The sequence below is a fragment of the Lemur catta genome, chromosome 4, assembly GCF_020740605.2.
Source record: "Lemur catta isolate mLemCat1 chromosome 4, mLemCat1.pri, whole genome shotgun sequence".
Taxonomy (NCBI): domain Eukaryota; kingdom Metazoa; phylum Chordata; class Mammalia; order Primates; family Lemuridae; genus Lemur; species Lemur catta.
The window spans coordinates 66,983,291-67,004,034 of record NC_059131.1 but is presented as its reverse complement, the minus strand read 5'-3'; the positions used below and the strand labels follow the sequence as shown (position 1 = coordinate 67,004,034).

The following is a 20,744-nucleotide window of genomic DNA, read 5'->3' as shown; positions in this document are numbered from 1 at the left end:
TCCCGCCGTCACCCCTCGCTGGTCATGGGACCTTAAACAAGCAAGTGACCAGCTGCTCTGTGTGCTGGAGTCCTGTCTGTAAAAGGGGTTCCTTGAACGAGGCAGTCTTAAGTGGCGTAATGCTATAAAGCGCTTAGCTCAGGGCCTGTGTGAGCCAAGAGTTAACCCAGCCGCCTCCCCTTCAGGGTCAGAAACTGACTAGCTAGGCCGGGCGCGGTGGCTCACGCCTGTAATCCTAGCACTCTGGGAGGCCGAGGCGGGTGGATCGCTCGAGGTCAGGAGTTCGAGACCAGCCTGAGTGAGACCCCGTCTCTACTAAAAATAGAAAGAAATTATCTGGCCAACTAAAAATATATATAGCAAAAAAAATTAGCCGGGCATGGTGGCACATGCCTGTAGTCCCAGCTACTCGGGAGGCTGAGGCAGTAGGATCGCTTAAGCCCAGGAGTTTGAGGTTGCTGTGAGCTAGGCTGACGCCACGGCACTCACTCTAGCCTGGGCAACAAAGTGAGACTCTGTCTCAAAAAAAAAAAAAAAAAAGAAACTGACTAGCTTCAGTTAACCTTCTGTTTTTTCCTGGAAACCTGATGAATGTGGAATGTCAGGGAGTTCCCCGGCAACAGTGCTTGTGCTAAAGCTGAGCCCTGCTTGGAAAATTGCACCTGGACTAGGAGTTGTCCGTACGACCTCTAAATCCCCACTGAGCCACGGCTTTGGGCTTCCCCAGCATGTGTCTTATAACTGGGCAGGCTCCTTGCAGGGACCCTGGAAGCTCTGTGGGGCTGTCACAGGAGCTGCCAGCTCCTTTGGGGCCAGGGCGGCTCCTGCACCCAGTCCCTTTACACCTGAGTTGACACCTGGAGGTGACCTCACGTGTCAGGTGAATGTCCAGCTCTGATATTTTATCAGTTCACTCATTTACAAGTATCTGTTGATGGCCTGCTATGTAGTAGGCCTGAGAACGCAGTGTTGAGCAAAACAGATTCATTCTCTGCCCTCAAGGTGCTTATAGTCCAGTGGGGAGATGGCTGTCAATCAAGGCATCACACAAACAGTAGTGAAAGAACACCCTGATAATATGCACATCATGCTGTGAGCATGTAGTGGGGCGATGGGACCTAGTTAGAGAGGTCAGGGAAGGCTTCCATGAGGAAGTCACGCTGGGGCTGGGATCTGATGGTTGAAAAGGCACTAACCTGACCAAGAAGGGGGAGGGAAGGGTCCAGGAGGAGAAAACACAGAGGCCAAGGCTTTGTGGTGGGTGCAAGGTGCAGGGAATGAGGGCAGGTGGGGCTATATCACATGGTCCTTAGAGGCAGGGCTGAGCGTCAGATCATTTAATGACCCAGGGCCACCCTGGGCATATGGATCAGTGAGAGCCGCTGCCCAAACACAGTCACCCTGGTGTTACTTTTGCTTTGTCATCTTAAGAGCAGTGAGAAGCAGGTTAACGCAGGACGGGGATGTGTCGGTGGGAGGAGGGGTTGGCCTGATTGGATTTATAATTTGAAAAGCTTATTCTGGCTACAGGAGGCTGAGATCAAGTCCCAGGGGAGTGAAGTTCGAAAGAACCTTGAGGGAAAAGGTTTTTAATGGAGAAGGAAGCCCAAGGTGTGTGCGGGCTTCATAGAGCATCGTAGGGGGATTTGCAGCCAGAGAGGAAAGTTGGCCTTTAACTGCAGGAGTCTTGGCTGCTCCCATCTCCATTTTTGGCTTCTGTGATCCCAAATCAGAGTGGAGGAAGGTGGGCTATAACTGAAGATAGAGGTGGCCACGGATGCCCCAGCTATGGGCAGAAAACCTTCAGGGCACTCATAACAAATCAAGCCCCACAGCAGTGTTTTCTGTAGCTTGGAGAATTGTTCTTGGCATCAAAGGCACACATTTTCCATTAAATGGGGTGAATGAAAGTCACATTTCTCTTTGTTTGTCTCTCTTCCCTCCAGGCTTATATTTGGCACCCTTTATCCTGCATATTATTCCTACAAGGCTGTGAAATCGAAGGACATTAAGGAATATGTAAGTAGCACTGTTTATTTGAGGGGGTGGCTGGGTGTGAAGGGTGGGAGAAGGTAGATGCCCTCCTTGCTGTGGGCACTAGCGGCAGAGCAAATGAGTCCCTTCATCACTCTTCTTCTCATGAGACATCTCAGGAGTCCTGTCCCCTGTCTAGACCTGGAGTGTTGAAGTAAGGAAAGCAGTGAGGTATGGCACGAGGAGATGCCACCTGGAATGGGAGGTCCCTCTGCTCTGCCACATGCCACGAGTAACTTCACCTCCCTCAGCCTCAGTTTCCTTGTCTGGAAAGCACTCTGTAGACCATAAAGCACCGGGACTAGGAGACGGTGTGGCGTTGAGGGCAGGAGCATGGCTCCTGGAGTCCAGCAGACCTGGCTTTGGTTCCTGGCTTTGCAGCTCTGCCCTCATTCCAGCACCTCACCTTGTAAGCCCTATTGCTGTATAAGCTTTTTGAGGGCAGGGCTGTTGGTCATTCTGTATCTGTTTCCTGCAGCGTGTCGCGGAGGGCAGGCACACAGGAACGGGATCTGGGAGGATGTACTGGTTGGAGGATTGTGTCAATTACTGCTGGGTGATTTGAGTGTTCCAGTCACCAGCCCTGAACACGCTGGGTGGCACCCTCAGGCAGAAAGACTGTCAGACCAACACTGATTGACAAGGACCTGTGTGGGGTGGTGAAGGAAGGGTGCTCCTTCTCGTGTAGGACACAAACCCAGGTCAAAGAGAAAAGGGTATGGTTTACAGCATCAAGAGACGAGGTCAAGTTCTGGCTCTGACATTAATGCAATGCTGGGCAAGTAGCTTAAACTTCTAAGAGCCTCCGTGTCCCCATCTGAGCAGTGGGTTCACAACAATCCCTCTTTTACTCAAAAGATATCACTTGGCAAGTTTGCTGTAGGTAAAGAAACATTTCAAAGCAGGCCTGGAAAGTCATTATTTGCTTTCTCAGATTTCCCAGGAAGTCTTTACGGTGAAACCAGCCACCTCCAGATCAACTGCAACCAGAGCTCTCCCCCTTCTCTCCCAGTTTCCCAGAACTACTTGCTTCTGCTTGAGGGGATGCAGAGGGGAGCGATTTCTTCTCTGGAGATGGGGTCCTGGTACCTGTGAGGGAGTTTCAATGTGCACACTATAAATAGCTGTGAAGTTGCAAGCACAGAACCTCCTGGTTCTCAATTGCCTTGGCATAGGGCAAAGCGTGAGGCAGCCTCTTCCAGCCGTCCCTCTCCCGACCCCTCCCCACCTGCAGCACGGGAAGCTATGCCAGGGAAGGCAGCCTTATTGGGGTCACTGCGGTAGCGGGTCTGATCCTGCACTTTGCAGGGGCAGAAACTCGATTCTGTCCGCTCATCTGAGAGAGATCGAACCCTGGTGAATTGTTTTGCTCTGACTAAACTCACAGGAGCCTGGTTTACGACTAGAGTGGCAATTCATTAATTTAGAGTGACAGCCATAACTGATGGCAGAGCAGCTGCTTGTGCTGGCTGCTGAGAACACACTTTCCCTATGGAAAGCTCGAGAGTTGAGACTAGAAGGCTTCTTGGTAAAAATGGAATCGGAAGAAAGGATTTGAGTAGTGTCAGGGGAGGCCTGCCTCCTTTCTCTGCACTCACACTCTCCTGTGTTTCCTTCCTGCAGTCCTTTTGACTAGCAAGCCCGTTTGTCCGAGAGAGAAACACAGAAGTTTCCTCCCACTCCGGCCTCTCCCTCACCCCCCACTTCAACATAGACACCTGGCTGGTGACCGTGTTCCTTCTCCCCTACCCCCTGAAAAGTCTTCAGGTCTCTTTTCCTTCTCTGCTGCCGCTCCCTAAAGTAGGTGCTGATCATTTTCCTGGAATGTTGCAGTAGCCTTCGAGTAGTTTTTTGTCACTGTAACAAATTACCATGAACTCAGAGGCTTAAAACAGCACAAATGTATCATCTTACGATTCAGAAAATCAGAGGTCCAGCAGGTTCCACAGGGCTAAAGTCAAGCTAGGCTGGCGCTGTCCTTGCCTTGTCCCATTCCTAGAAGCCACTCCTGCCTTCCCAGGTTTGCGCCCCTTCCTTCTCCTTCAGAGCCAGCAACACCATGTCTCCCTCTAACCCAGCTGGGAAGGATTCGCACTAAGGAGTCACATGATTACACTGGGCCCACCTGGCTAATCCAGGCTCATCTTCCCATCTGAAGGTCCTTAACGTAATGACTGCAAAATCCCATTTGCCATGTGGGGATTAGGACACAGACGTCTTTGGGGAGCCACTATTCTGCCTGCCACACCTCTGCCTCTCGCCCCTTATTTCCCAGTCCACGTAACATCCAGTAGCCTTTAAAAAATGGAAATCCATTAATTTCACTCTTCCTGGATCCTTTAATGGCTGCAAGATCAAGTCCAAACTGCATTATATGGTGTTTAACACCCGTCTTCATCTTGCTCCTTCCCTTCCCAGCCAGTTCTCTGCACCTGCCCTAAGTGTCAGTACCTAAGGCGTGGTCGGTGGGCTGGCGTTATCAACATCACCTGGGAGCTCGTCAGATATGCCGAATCTCGTCCCTACCCAGATCTCCTAAATAAAAACCACATTTTTAACAAGATCCCCAATTTGAGAAAAAGTGCTCAAGACATTTGTAGCTTCCTGTGTCTTTCCAAACTTATTGCACTAGTCAAGGTTTTTGGATAAAAACTTAAACAGAAAGGAATTTATGGAAATTTGTCAAATTAACTAGAAAGTGAGAGAAAGATACTCAGGACCTGGGGAGGATCTGAGAAGGGTGGGTGATGGTCACGGCCAAGCTCGTGCCATGGAGGGGAGGGACCTGGTTAGGAAGCCTCTGCTGGTGTCACATCGTGGACTCTGGCTGCCTCTGTCTGTGCCTCTGGAACATTCCCTGAAGGTGCAAAGTCCTGGAGAGGGACGTCTGATTTTTTGAAGCTCAGACAACAGGCTTTGCCTTCCACAAAGACCCTCATGCTGGGAGATTTCTCCCCATTTAGAAGGTGTTGGATGTGATGACCAGTGGGGAAAAAAGTACCCATTACAGGTACCTCTTTGGCTGCCCAACACCTGCATCCACATCCACTCCTTTACATGTATTTTGGCTTTAAAAACAACCTTCCAACAGGAATTCCATACAACTCACTCATCAGATAGAGATTTCTTTTGTTGCGGAGTCAGCTCCAAGCCCAGTGTCTCTGGGCAAAGTCCTTTCCTTGGGTTCTGACAGGATCCAACGTTAATAATAGCATTCCAGAAACTGACTTGTCAAGTCAACACTGACACCGCCCATGTACTATATTGGTGGAGAGAGAGAATAAATTAAAATATAATTAGTTAAAATATTTAAATCTATACATAACACAGAAAGGAAGAACATATGGATAGAAGCTGCAGTCCATATTCATGCAACTGGTCATGAGTTCATAGCTGGTATTTATGTCTTGTGTTAAAAGATAATTTTTAGGCCGGGTGTGGTGACTCATGCCTATAATCCCAGCACTTTGAGAAGCTGAAGGGGGAGGATCGCTTAAGGCCAGATGTTTGAGACTGGCTTGGGCAACACAGTGAGACCCCATCTCAGAAAAAAAAAAAAAAAGACAGAGAAAAATTAGCCAGGCATGGTAGCACATGCCTGTAGTCCCAGGTACTCAGGAGGCTGAGTCAAGAGGATCACTTGAGCCCAGGAATTTGAGGCTGCAGTGAGCTACGGTCACTCCACTGCACTCTAGCCTGGGTGACAGAACAAGACCCTGTCTTAAAAAAAATAAAGGTAACTTTTTAAAAACAGTAAAATCATGACTGTTGTATAAATATAAAATGAACATGTCAAAGATTTTACTTAACTCGTGAATTAATGAGGGAACCAGTAAAGTGTTAAAAAATAGTTCAAAGGAGACTCCAAATAACAGACATATGTAGGCAGTCAGAAATACTGAAAAGAATTTGTTAATTGATATTAAACTGATTTCTTGGTGGGGGGGATGGGGAAATCCTTTGTACCTCTGCTGGACAAAATCCATTTGCACCTCTACACCACTGCACTCTATGAACAAAACCATTTGCATTGCCATCAGTTTTCTTATAAAGCGGTAAAATAGCTCAAAGACATTGAAAACTAAGACATCTGCAGAATCAAGATAATTCAGAAGGATGCACTGGGCACCTAGCATTCCATAGGACATGCATTCCAGAGTCTTTCTCAGGGTTGCCTGATACTTTCTTCTTCTGCCATCCAATTCCCTTTGCCTTGAGTTAGAACTTTAGTGGGTGGGGTTACATATCCAGTGGTGTGGCCCAAATCTTCATTCCTGAGGAATCTGAGGTCTTGGCAATCTTGCCTCTGTAGGGTTGGAGTAGTGACCCTTTGACATTTACCTCTGAACAAGACAGTTCAGGTCTAGGAGGTCCCCCAAGGGTCTTTAACTTTCATCCACTCTCCTTCCTGCCTCATTGTAACAACCCTGGTTCCTTTTCATAATTAGAATCAGTTACCCCATCAAAGCCCATAAGTCGCTTTATTATTTATTTCCTACTGGTATGAGTCTCCTGAAATGGCCAGGTGACAGTATAGTCTCTGCTTCCACTTCGTTGAAACCATTTTGTATCCCCTGGTGGAAGCATCCATCTCTCAGGTACTAAAATCATTAAAAGCAGAGATGAGAGGTTTGGGGATGAGAAGCAAAAATGCTGTGAGTGGGTTAGACCGTGAGTCCTAAACTTTAACATGCATATGGATGAGCAGGGGATCGCATTAAAATGCAGATTATGATCCAGTAGGTCTGGAGTGGGGTCTGAGATTCTGCATTTCTGACCATCTCCCGGGTGATGCCAGTGGTGCTGGTCTATGGACCATACTTTGAATTGTAAGGAACTGGCATTAAGCTTAATTATAAGAAAGGCCACTCTCATTTCCTTGGTTCCTGAACCTTCAGATTCTGGCTAAGAAGCAGCACCACAGTTTGGTCACTGGTTCAGAGAAGAAGCTACATCCTCCAGGACTGCACACCAACCTCACAAAGTACTGATTCATTCCCACCTCGTTCTCTGCCTGAACCCACCAAGGCTATGTAGCACTGTATAAGGCCAGTGACCTCAGGGAAATGGGGGGCATGATAAGATCTGTGACTCCCCAGAGCATCAGCCTATTACATCATTTGCTATCAAGGAGAGTCCTTGGTGAGAAGTAGTATTGTGTGGGATGCATCAAAATGAAGTGGGTACCCCGTGAGTCTACAGCTTGCTGTGTGGCTGCCAGAAGTATGGCCATATAAAACAAGTTCATGTGCAGAAAAGAAATGAATATTCCGGAAGGACCCTATGCTGCCCCCCCCCCATGAGGGAAGGAGCCTGGTGTATTGAACCTGCTTCCAGAAAGCTGGCTGATGCCTTGGGATACGGTGTCATCCTGGAGATGCCATCACTGCTGCTGGCAGCCTGGTCTCTGAATAGTGGTCCTGGCCAGGTCCACCTTGGTGAGAGGGATTCCCTGTCACTCAGCCCATATGCTACCTCTGTCACTTCCATGTGGCCACTTGGTACATGAGCCCATTGAACATGCACTGTCAAGCCAGAGGAAAGAGGCTGGCTGGCACCTGCAGGCCTGGTCGGTCATCCCATCCACTTGGTTACTGAGAGCCTCCTCTGCTGTGGGACCTGTCGGCGAGCACGAGCATTGAGCCTCAAATGTCTCCATTCTTTGGGTTCATTCACATCATTCCCAGACCACCTTAACACCCATCTCTCCCGCCCCTTCCAAGAACCTCATCATCTAGACAAAACTTTAGCTGGTCTTTTAAAATGTACCTGGATTTGTTTTATCCTGGGATGGTAAGATACAAAGACATGGAAATGACTGTCATGAAGGAAGAGGTTTTTATTCCTGTTCCCTAGAAACAGAAGGCATGGCATGCTACGTAGGGCCATGTGGGGACGCACCTGGCAGAGAGGGAGTGGGGGAAACATGGTAGCAGCCTTTATTGTGGTTTCCATAAGAAAGGTAAGGCAAGGCAGGGTAAGCAGGTTTAGGATTGGCTAGTTTGAGTAATTTCAGCAGGTTCCAGGGTGTGAGGCTGCCTCTAGTTGTCTGGTACTTGTCCTAGGGTGATTACAGCTGGGAAATATTGGGACAACCAGTGAGAGCTCCGTCAAGGAGGTGGTTTAGAGCGGCTCTGGATTGCTTAGTTTGCATATGAAAGGCATGCTGGGGTGAATCTGTTGCCATCTCTAAGAACTGGCTAGCCGGGGGAGGGGCAGTCTCTTCCTAGTCAGCGAGGCCCCAGATGCCAGAGCACCAAAAATACAGAAAATAAGAAAATATGGTTAATACACCTGGTGACAGTACACATGCATTAACTCAGGGCATCAGGCTAAGTGCCCTGCTCAAAGTCCTGCCTGCAGGGAATTCGCTTCCCCACTGTCTCAGGGCCACCCTGACTCTAGCCAACCACTATGAACTTGTGCCAGCAGATGGTGCAGAGTCATCTGCAAACCAGGCTCAAATTTTTTCTTACTCAGTCATTTGGCATGGGGAATTCCCTGTGAGACTGAAGCAGGGCCAGGTGCAAGAGGCGTGTGAAAGGCTGAAGAAATATTAGTGTGCCTGGTTAGAGGAGGGTCCAAAGGTGAGGTGAGGCTAAAGAGGTGGCTAAGCTGTCTGACAGCTCAGGCTGTCAGAAACCCTGCAGCAGGGTAGGATGGAGCATGGAATCCCAGCCAGCTTCTGTGGCTCATGGAAAGTCTCCAGGCCTGCTTCCCTCCCTGGGCTCAAAGCTTCTTGCTGTGGCCGGGGGTCACAGCTTCTCTCCTGTCTTCTCAGTCCTGTATTCTGCTCCTGACTAGTTCAGAGGGAATCCCCAGGCATGCTGTGCACTTTCCATCCCACAGTTGCTCCTTGTCAAACAAATCAGCCATGACTCCCATTCTCTATTCTGATTGAAGCTCCACCCAGGCTCCTCCTCCCCATCTTGTAGGGAGGTTGGGATAGAATCTCTTAAACTTGGAAAGTTCTATTTCAAACCTTGGGAAAAATAACTGTTATTTGATTTCCACAGGCTTGATGGGGGGAACCATTTCATAGTAATTTTAAATGAATATGGTTTCCATCTCTGAGTCACCAGTATTCCACTGACCTTGTTAGCCACAATGAATCATACTCAGATCCTTCTTTCTGCATGAAAGTTTTTTTTGTTTTTTTTGTTTTTTTTTTTAAAGAGATGAGGTCTTGCTCTGTAGCCCAGGCAGGAGTGCAGTGGCATAATCACAGCTCACTGTAGCCATAAACACCTGAGCTCGGGTGATCCTCCTGCCTCAGCCTCCTCAGCAGCTGGGACTACAGGCATGCACCACCACGCCTGGCTAATTTTTAAAATTTTTTTGTAGAGATGGGGTCTTGCTATATTGCCCAGGCTGGACTCAAACTCCTGGCCTTAAGCAGTCCTACTGCCTTGGCCTCCCACAGTGCTGGGATTACAAGCATGAGGCATTGTACGCAGTTCCTGCATGAAAGTATTCTAAAGTAAAGGAGTACATGATGGAAACTTCTTCAGGCTAATGCATCAAGGCCCCTCTCTGCTATGGCTCCATCATCTCTGTCCGTAGCCTCAACCTCCCTCCTTTGGTCTTGCCTTTCCAGGGCTCTGCTGGGCATTCTTCTTGTATGGCCTTCTGGACCCTCACACTGTCCTAAGCTGCATTGAGCTCAACCTGTTCTGCCTAAATTGGCACTTTCTTTACTTTCTTCTTGTGAGTCACCCCACTATTATTAATCACTCATGCCCGGATTTCATGCAAGGTGCCTTTCTTGCCATGTGTGTGCAGCTGTCCACACGGGCACTCACAGTGAGCATTTTTTGCCTTGCAAACTATTTCTGTCTTTTCTTCTCAAAAAGCCATTTAGACTATATTTCCAAAGTATATTCCTTCTCAGCCTTTTTGAAACCATCCTTTCTCTCCCATTCACCATGCCAACATTCTAATCCAGTCATTCAGAACATATCCATTCAGTACTTACTATACACCAGGAGTTGCTTTGGGCGCTAGAGATATAATGATGTGCAAGAAGAACTGGTCTTTACCCTCAGGGAGCTTAAAATATAGTAGGAAAAGCAGAGGATGCAACTAGAATGCACAAAATGAAAGAAAGGAAGAAAGGAAGAAAGGAAGAAAGGAAGAAAGGAAGAAAGAAAGAAAGAAAGAAAGAAAGAAAGAAAGAAAGAAAGAGAGAAAGAAAAGAAAAGAAAGAAGGAAAAGCAGAGGAATAAACAGGTACTTTCAAAGCAGTGTGATACGTGTTATGACAGGGAACACGTGTGGCACAGTAGAGGGAAGGAAGGAAGAGAGTACTCACACAAACTTCTGGCACTTCCTAGAGGAAGTGACATTTTGGCTGAGATCTGAGGTCTCAAATCAGGAAGTGAAAGAGGTCCCTCTATTCTGGAAATTGAAAGAGGTTCATCATGGCTGAAATAGAAAATGAGAGTGGGTAGAGGAGTGGAGGAGCTTTTGATGGAGATAATTAGGTGCCAGTTCATACAAGGCCTTGTAAGCCAATTTAAGGAATTTGGGCTTTAACAACCATAGGGAACCACTGAAGTCTAAGCTAGGAAAGAGAATCATCCAGTTGGATTTAAGAAGATCCAATTTGACTGGAACTTGGAGGACAGATTGAGAAGGGGCAGAGGAACAGCGGCCAAGCATAAGGCTGTAGTTCTGTTCTAGACAGGGTATGTCGGTGGTCTGAAGTAAGGCAAAGGCAGAGGGGAATGGAGAAAACAAGATGGGTTCAAGAGAAATAAGAGGAAGTGACAGAACCTGGTTGGCTGTGTTGGGTGAGGAATGCAGAGTTTTCCTCAAGGACACTGCCTAGTCTAGAGTTAGAAGCAGATGTCTAGAACAGAGCCCTGGGGAGGAATTGAAGAGACGTGAAAGAAATGGCCAGAGAGGCAAGAGGGAAACCAGGATAATTGTAGTATTGGGAGAGCTTTTCAGGAAGTGATTGTTTTACATACAGCTGAAAAGTCAAGTCAAGTAAAAAACGGAAAAGGGGTCCCTTACACTCCCTTGAAGTGTGTTACAAAGTGGAAGCTCCAGCGAGAGCAGTTTTGATGTAGTGGATGCAGTGCACTGTAGTGGATGCAGTGCACTGAGCAAGTGGAGGATGAGGAAGTAGATACTGCAAGTACAGATGACTCACTGGAGAAGTTTGTGGCTATGGGTTGTATCAACGAAGGGGATTTTTTTTTTTTATTGTTACTGTCATTGGCCTTTGTTTTTAATTGAAGATACCAAAGCATGGTTTGAATACTAAAAAGAAAAAGCCTATAGAGAGGGAATTCAGGCTCCTGGCAGTGTGTCTGGACACTGGTGTTGGGAATTCCTAGGTCCTGAGCCCCAGCATGCTATGGGCTTTACAGCTAGATAAGGCCTTGTTTACCTTCTGCTAAGGAGCCTGTCCTGCTAAATAACCTTGGCAGCATGTGGTGTCTCAGACAGGGTTACTTTTGATGGACAAAGCCTACCTTGTTTTTCTGAATAGAGAAGACCTTTAAGTAATCCATTGAGATACATATTTTAGAGTCACAAAAACAATGGACATTCACCAGAACAGCCTTCATTTTTGAAAGATGTTTTTGCTGGGTATAAAATTCCAGGTTGACTTTTTTTTTTTCCCCCTTTTAGCACTTTTAAAGATGTGATTCCATTTTTTTTCTGGTATTCATTGTTTCAGATGAAAAGTTAGCTATCCATTCTTATTGTCATTTCCCTGTGTGTAATGTGTCTTTCTCTCTTTTCTGCTTTTAAGATTTTCTCTATTTTTTTTTTTTAGCAGTTTTACTATGGTGTGCTTAGGTATGATTTTCTTTGTATTTGTCTTGCTTGAGATTCACTGAGTTTCCTGGTTCTGTGGATTTGTTCTTTTTGATCAAATTTTGAAAATTTTAACCAGTATTTCTTCAGATAATTTTTATGTCCAGGCTGGGTGCAGTGGCTCATGCCTGCAATCCCAGCACTTTGGAAGGTCAAGGCAGGAGTATTGCTTGAGGCCAGGAGTTTGAGAACAGCCTGAGCAAAATAGTGAGACCCCCATCTCCACAAAAAATAGAAAAATTAGCCGGGCATGGTGGCACGGACCAGTAGTGACAGCTACTCAGGAGGCGGAGGGAGGAGGATCACTTGAGCCCAGCAGTTTGAGGATACAGTGAGCTGTGATTGTGCCACTGTACTCCAGCCTGAGTGACAGAGCAAGACCCTGTCTCCAAAAAAAATTTTTTTTTAATGTCCCATTTTCTTGTTTCTCTTCTTCTGGAATTCCTCTTACATATTAAATATATGTTAGACTGCTTGATGCTGTTTCACAGGTATTGAGTTTCTCAGTGTTGTTGTTTTCTGATCTAGGTTTTTTGTTTTTTTTTTTTCCATTAGCTTCTCTGGCTTAGTGGAGACTGATCTAGGTTTTAATCTTGATAACTCTATTACTGTGTCTTCAAGTACTCAGATATTTGCTTTTGTTGTATCCAATTTGCTGTTAATTCCATACAATAACTGTTTTATTTCAGATACTATGTTTTTGAGTTCCAGAATATCATTTGCTTCTTTTTTTTTCTTTATAGACACATGTCCTGTGATCTTTTTTTTCTTTTTAAAGAGGTTCTTTCTTTCTCTTGAAATCGCCCATCTCTTCATTCATTGTATGCACCTTTTCCTGTAGATTCTTTAACATGTTTTTAATTTTTAAAGAAAAATAATACCGAACCCCCGCTTTTCCTCTAAGGATAAGTGTCTCATTAAGCGGAGACAAAAGAAAAGTTTAGCTTTCCTAATGAAAGCTTTTTTAATAAGTTGCTGTATATTTATATAAATCTTCTTTGGTGAGGTATCTGTTCAGATCTTTTGCCCATTTTTTAATTGGGTTTGTTTTCTTATTGTTGAGTTTTAAGAGTTCTTTTTGTATATATAATTTTTTTTTCTAGAGACAGGGTCTCTCTCTATGTTGCCCAGGCCTCAAGCGAACCTTCCACCTTGGCTTCCCGAGTGGCTGGGATTACAGGGAGAGTTCTTTGTATATTTTGAATACAAGTCCTTTGTCAGATACGTGTTTTGCAAATATTTTTTCCCAGTCTGTACCTTGTCTTCTCATTGTCTTAATGGTATCTTTTCAGAGCAGAATTTTTTAATATTAATGAAATCCAACTTATTTTATTATTTCATGGATCATGCTCTTGGTGTTGTATCCAAAAACTCATTGCCAAGCCCAAGGTCTCCAGATGTTCTCATATGTGGTCTTCTAGAAGTTTTGTAGTTTATTTATTTATTTTTTTCCTGAGACAGGGTCTTGCTCTGTTGCCCCAACTGGAGTGCAGTGGCATCATCATAGCTTACGGTAACCTCAGACTCTTGCGCTCAATTGATCCTCCTGCCTCTGCCTCCTGAGTAGCTGGGGCAATAGACATGCACCACCATACCCAGCTAATTGTTCTATTTTTTTGTAAAGATGAGGTCTCGCTATATTGCCCAGGCTGTTCTCCAACTCCTGGCCTCAAGTGATCCTTCCACCTTGGCCTCCCAAAGTGCTGGGATTATGGGTGTGAGCCACTATGCCCAGGAAGTTTTACAGTTTTATGTTTTGCATTTAGACCTATGATCCACTTTGAGTTAATTTTTGTGAAAGATGTAAGGTCAGTGCCTATATTCATTTTTTATTGTTGTTGTTGCACATGGATGTCCAGCTGTTCCAGCATCATTTGTTAAAAAGACTATCTTTTCTTCATTGAATTACCTTTGCTCCTTTGTCAAAGGTCAAAAGACTATTATTTCTGTGGATCTATTTCTGGGATCTGTATTCTGTTCCATTGATCAACTCATCAGTTTTTTCACCAATACCACACAGTCTTGATTATTGTAGCTTTATAGTAAGTCTTGAAGTTTGGTAATGTTAATCTTTTTCCAAATCTGTTCTTCTTCTTTGGTATTATGTTAGCTATTATGGGTCTTTTGCCATTCCACATAAACTTTAGAGTCAGTTTGTTGATATCCATAAAATAACTTGCTGGGATTTTGATTGGGGTTGCATTGAATTTATAGATCAAGTTGTGAAGAACTGACATCTTTACAATGTTGAGTTCTATCCGTGAACATGGAATATCTCTCCATTTATTTAGCTCTTCTTTGATTTCTTTCATCAGAGTTTTGTAGTTTTCTTCATATAGACATTTTATGCATATTGTTAGATATATTTCTAAGTAATTCATTTTTGGAAGGTGCTAATGTTACTGGTGTTGTTTTTTTAATTTCAAGTTCCAGTTGTTCACTTCTGGTATATAGGAAAGCAATTGACTTTTATATGTTAATCTTGCTGCAACCTTCTGCAACCTTGCTATAATTGCTTGTTAACTCCAAGAGGGATTTTTTTTTTTTTTGATCAGTTCTTTGGGATTTTCTACATAGACAGTTATGCCCTCTGTGAAGAAAGATGGTTTTGTCTCTTTCTTCCAAGTATGTATATCTTTTGTTTCTTGTCTTATTGTATTATCTAAGATGTCCATTATGATATAGAATAGGAGTGATGAGAGAGAACATCTTTGCCTTATTCCTGATCTTAAGGGCCAAGCATGTATTTTCTCACCGTAAGTATGATTTTAGCTATAGGGTTTTTTTGTACATATTCTTTATCAAGTTGAGGAGGTTGCCCTCTATTCCCACTTTGCTGAGAGTTTTTATCACAAATGAGTGTTGGATTTATTTGTTATTGATTCAATTTCTTTAATATTATGGTCCCTGTGCACATTTTTAATTAGGTTATTTATCCTTTTATTGCTGATGTGTAAGAGTTCTCTATATATTTGATATAATACCTTATCAGATATATGATGAGCAAATATTTTCCACCATTTTGTGGGTTGTCTTTTTGCTTTCTTGATAGTGCCCTGTGAAGCACAAAAGTTTTTAATTTTGATGAAGTCTCATTTATCTATTTTTTTCTTTTGTTGTTTGTGCTTTTTGTGTCATATCTAAGAAACCATTGCCTAATCCAAGGTCAGAAAACTTTACTCCTATGTTTTCTTGTAACTGTTTTATAGTTTCATCTCTTACATTTAGGTCTCTGATCCATTTTAAGTTAAATTTTGTATGTGGTAAGAAGTAGGAGTCCAACTTCATTCTTTTATATGTGGATAACTGGTTATCTCAACATTAATGTACCTTTTTAAAGCCCTTATCTGCTAATTCTAACATCTAGGTCATCTGTGGATCTGTTTCTATTGACTGATTTTTCTTATAACCATGGATTATATTTTCCTATTTTCTCACATGTACAGTTTTTTATTGTATACTAGACTTTGTATGTGATACGTTATAGAAACTCCAGATTTTTATTGCCTTCTTATGAAGAGTATTGAGCTTTTTTTCTAGCAGGCAGTTAAATTCAGGCAGATCACCTTGACCCTGTGGTAGGGTCTTATATTTTTGGGGGGCAGCTATATTTTAATTTTGCCCTTGGTCGTAGATGTTGAGATGTAGTTTTTACTGCTAGTTGTGGTCCTTCAGATGTTTCACTGGAAACTCCAAAATGTTTACTAAGCCCCTCTAACTTTGTAGGACTTGGAACTCCAAATTCTGTTTTTCCTACAGTGGGCAGAAATGGACTCTCCTGCTCAACTGCTCAATTCTTTCAGCTTTTCAGTTTCCTGGGTTTGTTTGTTTGTTTGTTTTTAATAAAAGGAAGTTTTTTGTTTGAAGTCTCAACCTGCTTCTGTGCAATTCGGCAGCTAGCCAAGGATCTGAAGGGAGTTTGCATGTAGATTTTTGGGGCCTGCCCCTTCATGGCTTCCTTCTTTGTGGGCTTCTACCTCTCCACTTCCAGCATCTCCGGCAGTCTCAAACTGCATTCTCTAGTTCCTTGAGCTCATAAGACTGGATTTCTGTTTTAACTGCTCCACCACGTGCAGACTGGGGGCTGTCTTTAGCCACATCAACCTGGATCTAACCCAGTGTGGTTCCCTTACTCCAAAGGTTGGATTCCTTGCTGTCTCTGCCTGCTTTTTTTTTTTTTTTTTTTTTGAGACAGAGTTTCACTCTGTTGCCGGGGCTAGAGTGCTTTGGCGTTAGCCTTGCTCACAGCAACCTCAAACTCCTGAGCTCAAGTGATCCTCCCACCTCAGCCTCCTAGAGTGCTAGGATTATAGGCATGAGCCACCATGCCCAGCCTCTGCCTGCTTTTTATTGCTCCCCAGTGCCTTCAAACAATTGTTCTGAAATATTTTGTTCCGAGTTTATCAGCACTGGTAGGAGCGTTAGTCCAATACAAGCTACTCCATCATTACTGGAAGCTGGAAGGAGCAGACTATGGAATTTGAACTTTATTTTGCAGGCTGGAAGATTTTAAATAAAATCTGATGAGTTTATACTTTGGGGAGATTAGTGTGGCTTGTGGTATGGGTTGGTGAGGGGAAAGCCAGGAGTTAAGGGAAGCAGTTAGGAGAATCTTGTAGTAGTTCAAGAGAGAGGGGACAAAGGCCTTCATTAGGGGAGAGGGGCAGTAGAGATGGAACATGGAAAAGGATAGTCACATGGGAGAGATTTAAAGGAAGATCAGTTTCTACAAGGGGCCCTAGGGCCTTCCCACAAGAAAAGATTCCTCATGACCAGTGAAAATTGTTACCATTTCATCCCAGAGCCTGGCCTGGTTAAACTTCATTCCAGGGTGTGTTTATGTGGAGGCCTGGAGTGTTTGCTCACCTGATGTTAGTCCTGGAGAAATGACCTGACTGAATCCTGGGTCATTCCTGGTCCGCAGAGCTCCCTGGCTCACCTGAGGGCTATCGAAGGGATCCAATTTGGCCTTGAGTTTGGGTCAATTGTGGAACAGCGTGTTTGCTTCCAGCCCCAAGGTCGGGTGTAGAATTGGACATGAGCTGGGGAAGGGTAGAGTGAAGGGGTTACAAACGCAAGCTGCGCTGCCTGAACATGCCTCCGCACCCTCCATCTGGGCGGCTGTTCTTCTGGATGTTGGGTGGCCATTTTTCCTTGATTGTTTCTGCTAGCTTTGTTGCTTCCTCTTTCAACAGGTCAAATGGATGATGTACTGGATTATATTTGCACTTTTCACCACAGCAGAGACATTCACAGACATCTTCCTTTGTTGGTAAGTACTCCAGGATTTGGGGCATTTTAAAGGACAATTTTTCCTAGTGTCGGGAAAGGTAGGAAAGGGCTGAAACCAGCCTCAAGCCTTATCTCAAGCCAGAGACACAGTTAGTGTCTTTAATAAGTTAGTCTATGAAAGTTGTTTTTCTAGTAAATACTTATTGAGTGAATTTATAAGAGCAAGTATTGTTAGAGGCACTGGGGAAATAGTAATGGAAAAGACAGACACAGTTGCTCAATTCATGGAGTTGGTAAAGAAGTATTCAGATGTTTAAAAAGGGAACAAAGGAAACAGTACACAAAAGCATGCAGTAAAAAGTAAGTTTCCTAGGCTGTGGTGGCAAGTGCTTGTAATCCCAGCTACTCAGGAGTCTGGGATAGGAGGATCGCTTGAGCCCAGGAGTTCCTGACCAGTCTGGGCAACAAAGCGAGAGTCTATCTCTTAAAAATATAAACAAAACAAAGCAAAACAAAAACTGAAGTTTCCTCCACACACCATTCACTCTCACCATTAACCACTATTCACAGTTGTGTATCCTCTTAAAAATTTCATATATGTAAACAAACAAATTTTATATATGTATACAAACCATACAGTAAGATAGAAGGAAATAAATTCAGCATTTGATAGCAGGGTAGGATGACTATACTTAACAAAAATGTATTGTACTCAGGTGACAGACATCCTGAATACCCTGACTTAATCACTACACATTATATACCTGTAACAAAATTTCTCATGTACCCCATAAATTTTCACAAATTAAAAAAAATTTATATATGTGTATACACACACTTTTTCTTTTTTTAACAATAGTGTTACAATATACATAACAGTTCTCATTTTGATTATTAAATTTATTTTGGAATACTTTCATATTAGCATAACTGCATCTACCTGTTTTGTTAATGGCCACATAGTATTTCATGATATAGATGAAGCATAATTTATTTAATCCAACTTTGGTGGATATTTAAGTTGGTCGCCATTTTTCCTCTTACAAACAATGCAGCTATTAATATTTCCAGCAATGGAACAATTAAAAAACATAAGCTAGGTCTTTTTGTTAATATATTGTGTCTTCTTAGGTGAAAGAGTCTGCAAATACTGTATAGTGTTCTGTTTATATTTAAAGGGCATAAGTTTGTGCACATGTGGCTGTGTAGTAAAAGTAGTGTAAAGAGTGCAATTAACCAGGGTTATTTCTACAACTTAGGATCATAGGGTTGTTTTTCATTTGCTGTATTATATGAATGTTTTACCATGATCAAGTGTCATCAGAGAAAATAATAAAGATATTTCCATTTTGAGAGGAAAAAGAGTTCATACCCAAAAAGGATCAATATGAGCCTCCCCCTTTCAAATTTTACTCTCCTGTGATTTAGAGATCATTTAGTTTTTATTACTTACTTAGCATTAGTTAAGTACTTACTTAGTAAGTACTAAGTAGTAAGTACTTAGCTGTGATCTAGAGATCGCTTGATATTAACAAGGCTACCAGGGGCCTGCCTATAATAGGATGGAGGAAGGCAGAAGGGGGGAAGTTCCCAGGGAGGGTGGTCCAGGAGGTGTCTCCTGCCACAACCAATTGTAGAACCTACTGTGTAGTTCTGTACAGGCACTGGGTGGTTCAGCCAGAGGCAGCACCTCTCAGATACCTTCAAGAGAGAAAATAACCTGGGAAATTTCCAACCCCAGTGAGGTATGGGTGCTTGAGTACTTTTGTCTCTCTTCTTCCATCTCATACTTTTCTTCTGTCCTGAAGTAGGTGATCCTTGCCCCTTCTTGTCCTCATTTCTTCTAGGCTGATGGTTTAGGAGTAGCATTCTGTTTTCCCCTGTTGTGTATGCATGTCTTCCTTTCTTTCTCCCTCCTTCATTTCTTTCCTTTCTTTCCTGGTTAAGATGTATAAAACCTTTACTCCTACCTAAAAAGTCTCTTTTCACACTGGAGAGGTAAGGAGGTTTCCTATTTTTGCTCTGAGGAGAAGCTTGAGAGTTGAATAGCAGCTCCCAGCTTCTTTTGATATCATATTCCATGGGTCAGCTGGCATCCCAGGGAAGCTTCTCATGTGGCCAACATATTACATCCCTATGGTCACCTGACACTTAGACTTCCTCCACTCTCTAAAACTTAGGGCCCACTCAGTCTTAAGGCCATTTCCTCATTTGACTCTCCAAAGGGCAGGGGGCCTTCACCCACCAGAGGAGAACCTATAGAAACTCCCGAGAGGTTTGTTTTGGACCTACTGAGGTTGAGATGATGCCAGGTAAATAGTAAGGAAATTCTGGGGTGGATGTTGGTGAGCAACAAAAGGAAATTTGGAGGGAGACAAAGCTCTTATCCCCTACTGGGACTTTGTTCATGCTTCCTTTGTAGCATGGCTGATGGGCTCACCTCCTTGTCTTAGCTCTCCTACTTGATGAGAAACCTCTAAGGGTGAGGATATGTTTTTCAACGAGCTTTGGTTTCCCTGTACTGCTCAGCACATACCTTCACCTTATAGCTTTTCAATAGAATTTTCCAAACTGAACGAATCAATAAAACAATGACTCAACCAATAAGTCAGTGGTTATCTTTGAGTACACAAGTGGGGCAGGAAAAAAGCTTGAGGAAAGAAATTAAAAGAAAATATAGTGATTGCTAACGGTAGGATGCAGTCTTGAGATTCTGGTTTTGCTACCTAGAGAAGACTCCAAACAAAGCCTACTTTTAACCAGTCCTGGAAAGGTCAGGGATTATTGGGCTGAAACGACTTCCTTTTTTCTTCTCTGGATACTTATGCTACCTCTTTGCCCATGGAACAAATCCATTTGGTTGTGATTCTTCTATAACCAACTGATTTCCCTTGCCCCAGCGGAACACAGAGTAGCTGTCTCTCCTAACAGACCAGAGGCTGCCTGGGAAGGCAGCACCCAAATGCGCAGCACCCCAAACCAAGTCTGCTACCCTAGTTTGCCATTGGAAATGCCAGGGGATTTGGAGGCAGGGAGGCTTTTGAAGGCTGCACCAGTATGGATGGGATACACCAAAAAGAACCCAAAGAACAAGGATGGTCTGTAGCAGGCTGGCCAGAAAATAAAAGGGGCTCAGGCAGTCCAGAAGGACCACTCTGGATCTACTATGCACACTCATCCCACAGAGCCTGGGGCAGGCTCTGCCATACACTGTGAGGGCGTGGCTAGGGAGAATCTGGCTCTCGTGCCCATGTTTGTGTGGAGGTGCAACCTCTGTCTATAAATAAAGTACACACAGAAATTCCACTTCTGGGTATTTATGCTAAGGATACATTTGCATGTGCATGTAAAGAAGCACACATACATAAGGAGGTTTGCTTGCAGCTCTGCTGTAGTAGCCAAAGATCGTAACCGCTGTAAATATCCATTCACAGAGGCCTGGGCAGATGCTAGTGTGCTTGGATGCAGCCATTAAGAAGAGTGAGGTGGCTGGGTATAATTCCAGCACTTTGGGAGGTCCAGGAGGGAGGCTCTCTTGAGGCTAGGAGTTCAAGACGAGCCTGGGCAACATAGTGAGACTCCATCTCTACAAAAACAATTTTTAACATTAGCTGAGTATGGTGGTGCACACCTGTAGTCCCAGCTAC

At 44.0% G+C, this 20,744-nt stretch overlaps 1 protein-coding gene across 2 annotated transcripts in view; it reads left to right on the top strand.

The window, feature by feature from the left end:
• Window positions 1–1,941: 1,941 nt before the first annotated feature.
• REEP1 (receptor accessory protein 1) overlaps window positions 1,942–20,744 on the top strand; it is a 64,574-nt gene continuing 45,771 nt past the window's right edge. Inside the window, exons 1-2 of one of the 2 annotated variants that reach the window (XM_045550022.1) lie at window positions 1,942–2,019; window positions 17,061–17,137. In XM_045550022.1, the coding sequence (XP_045405978.1) occupies window positions 17,070–17,137 (68 nt within the window). In that variant the 5' untranslated portion in view covers window positions 1,942–2,019; window positions 17,061–17,069. The remainder of the gene's footprint in view (window positions 2,020–17,060; window positions 17,138–20,744) is intronic. The other variant, XM_045550023.1, reaches the window with a different exon arrangement.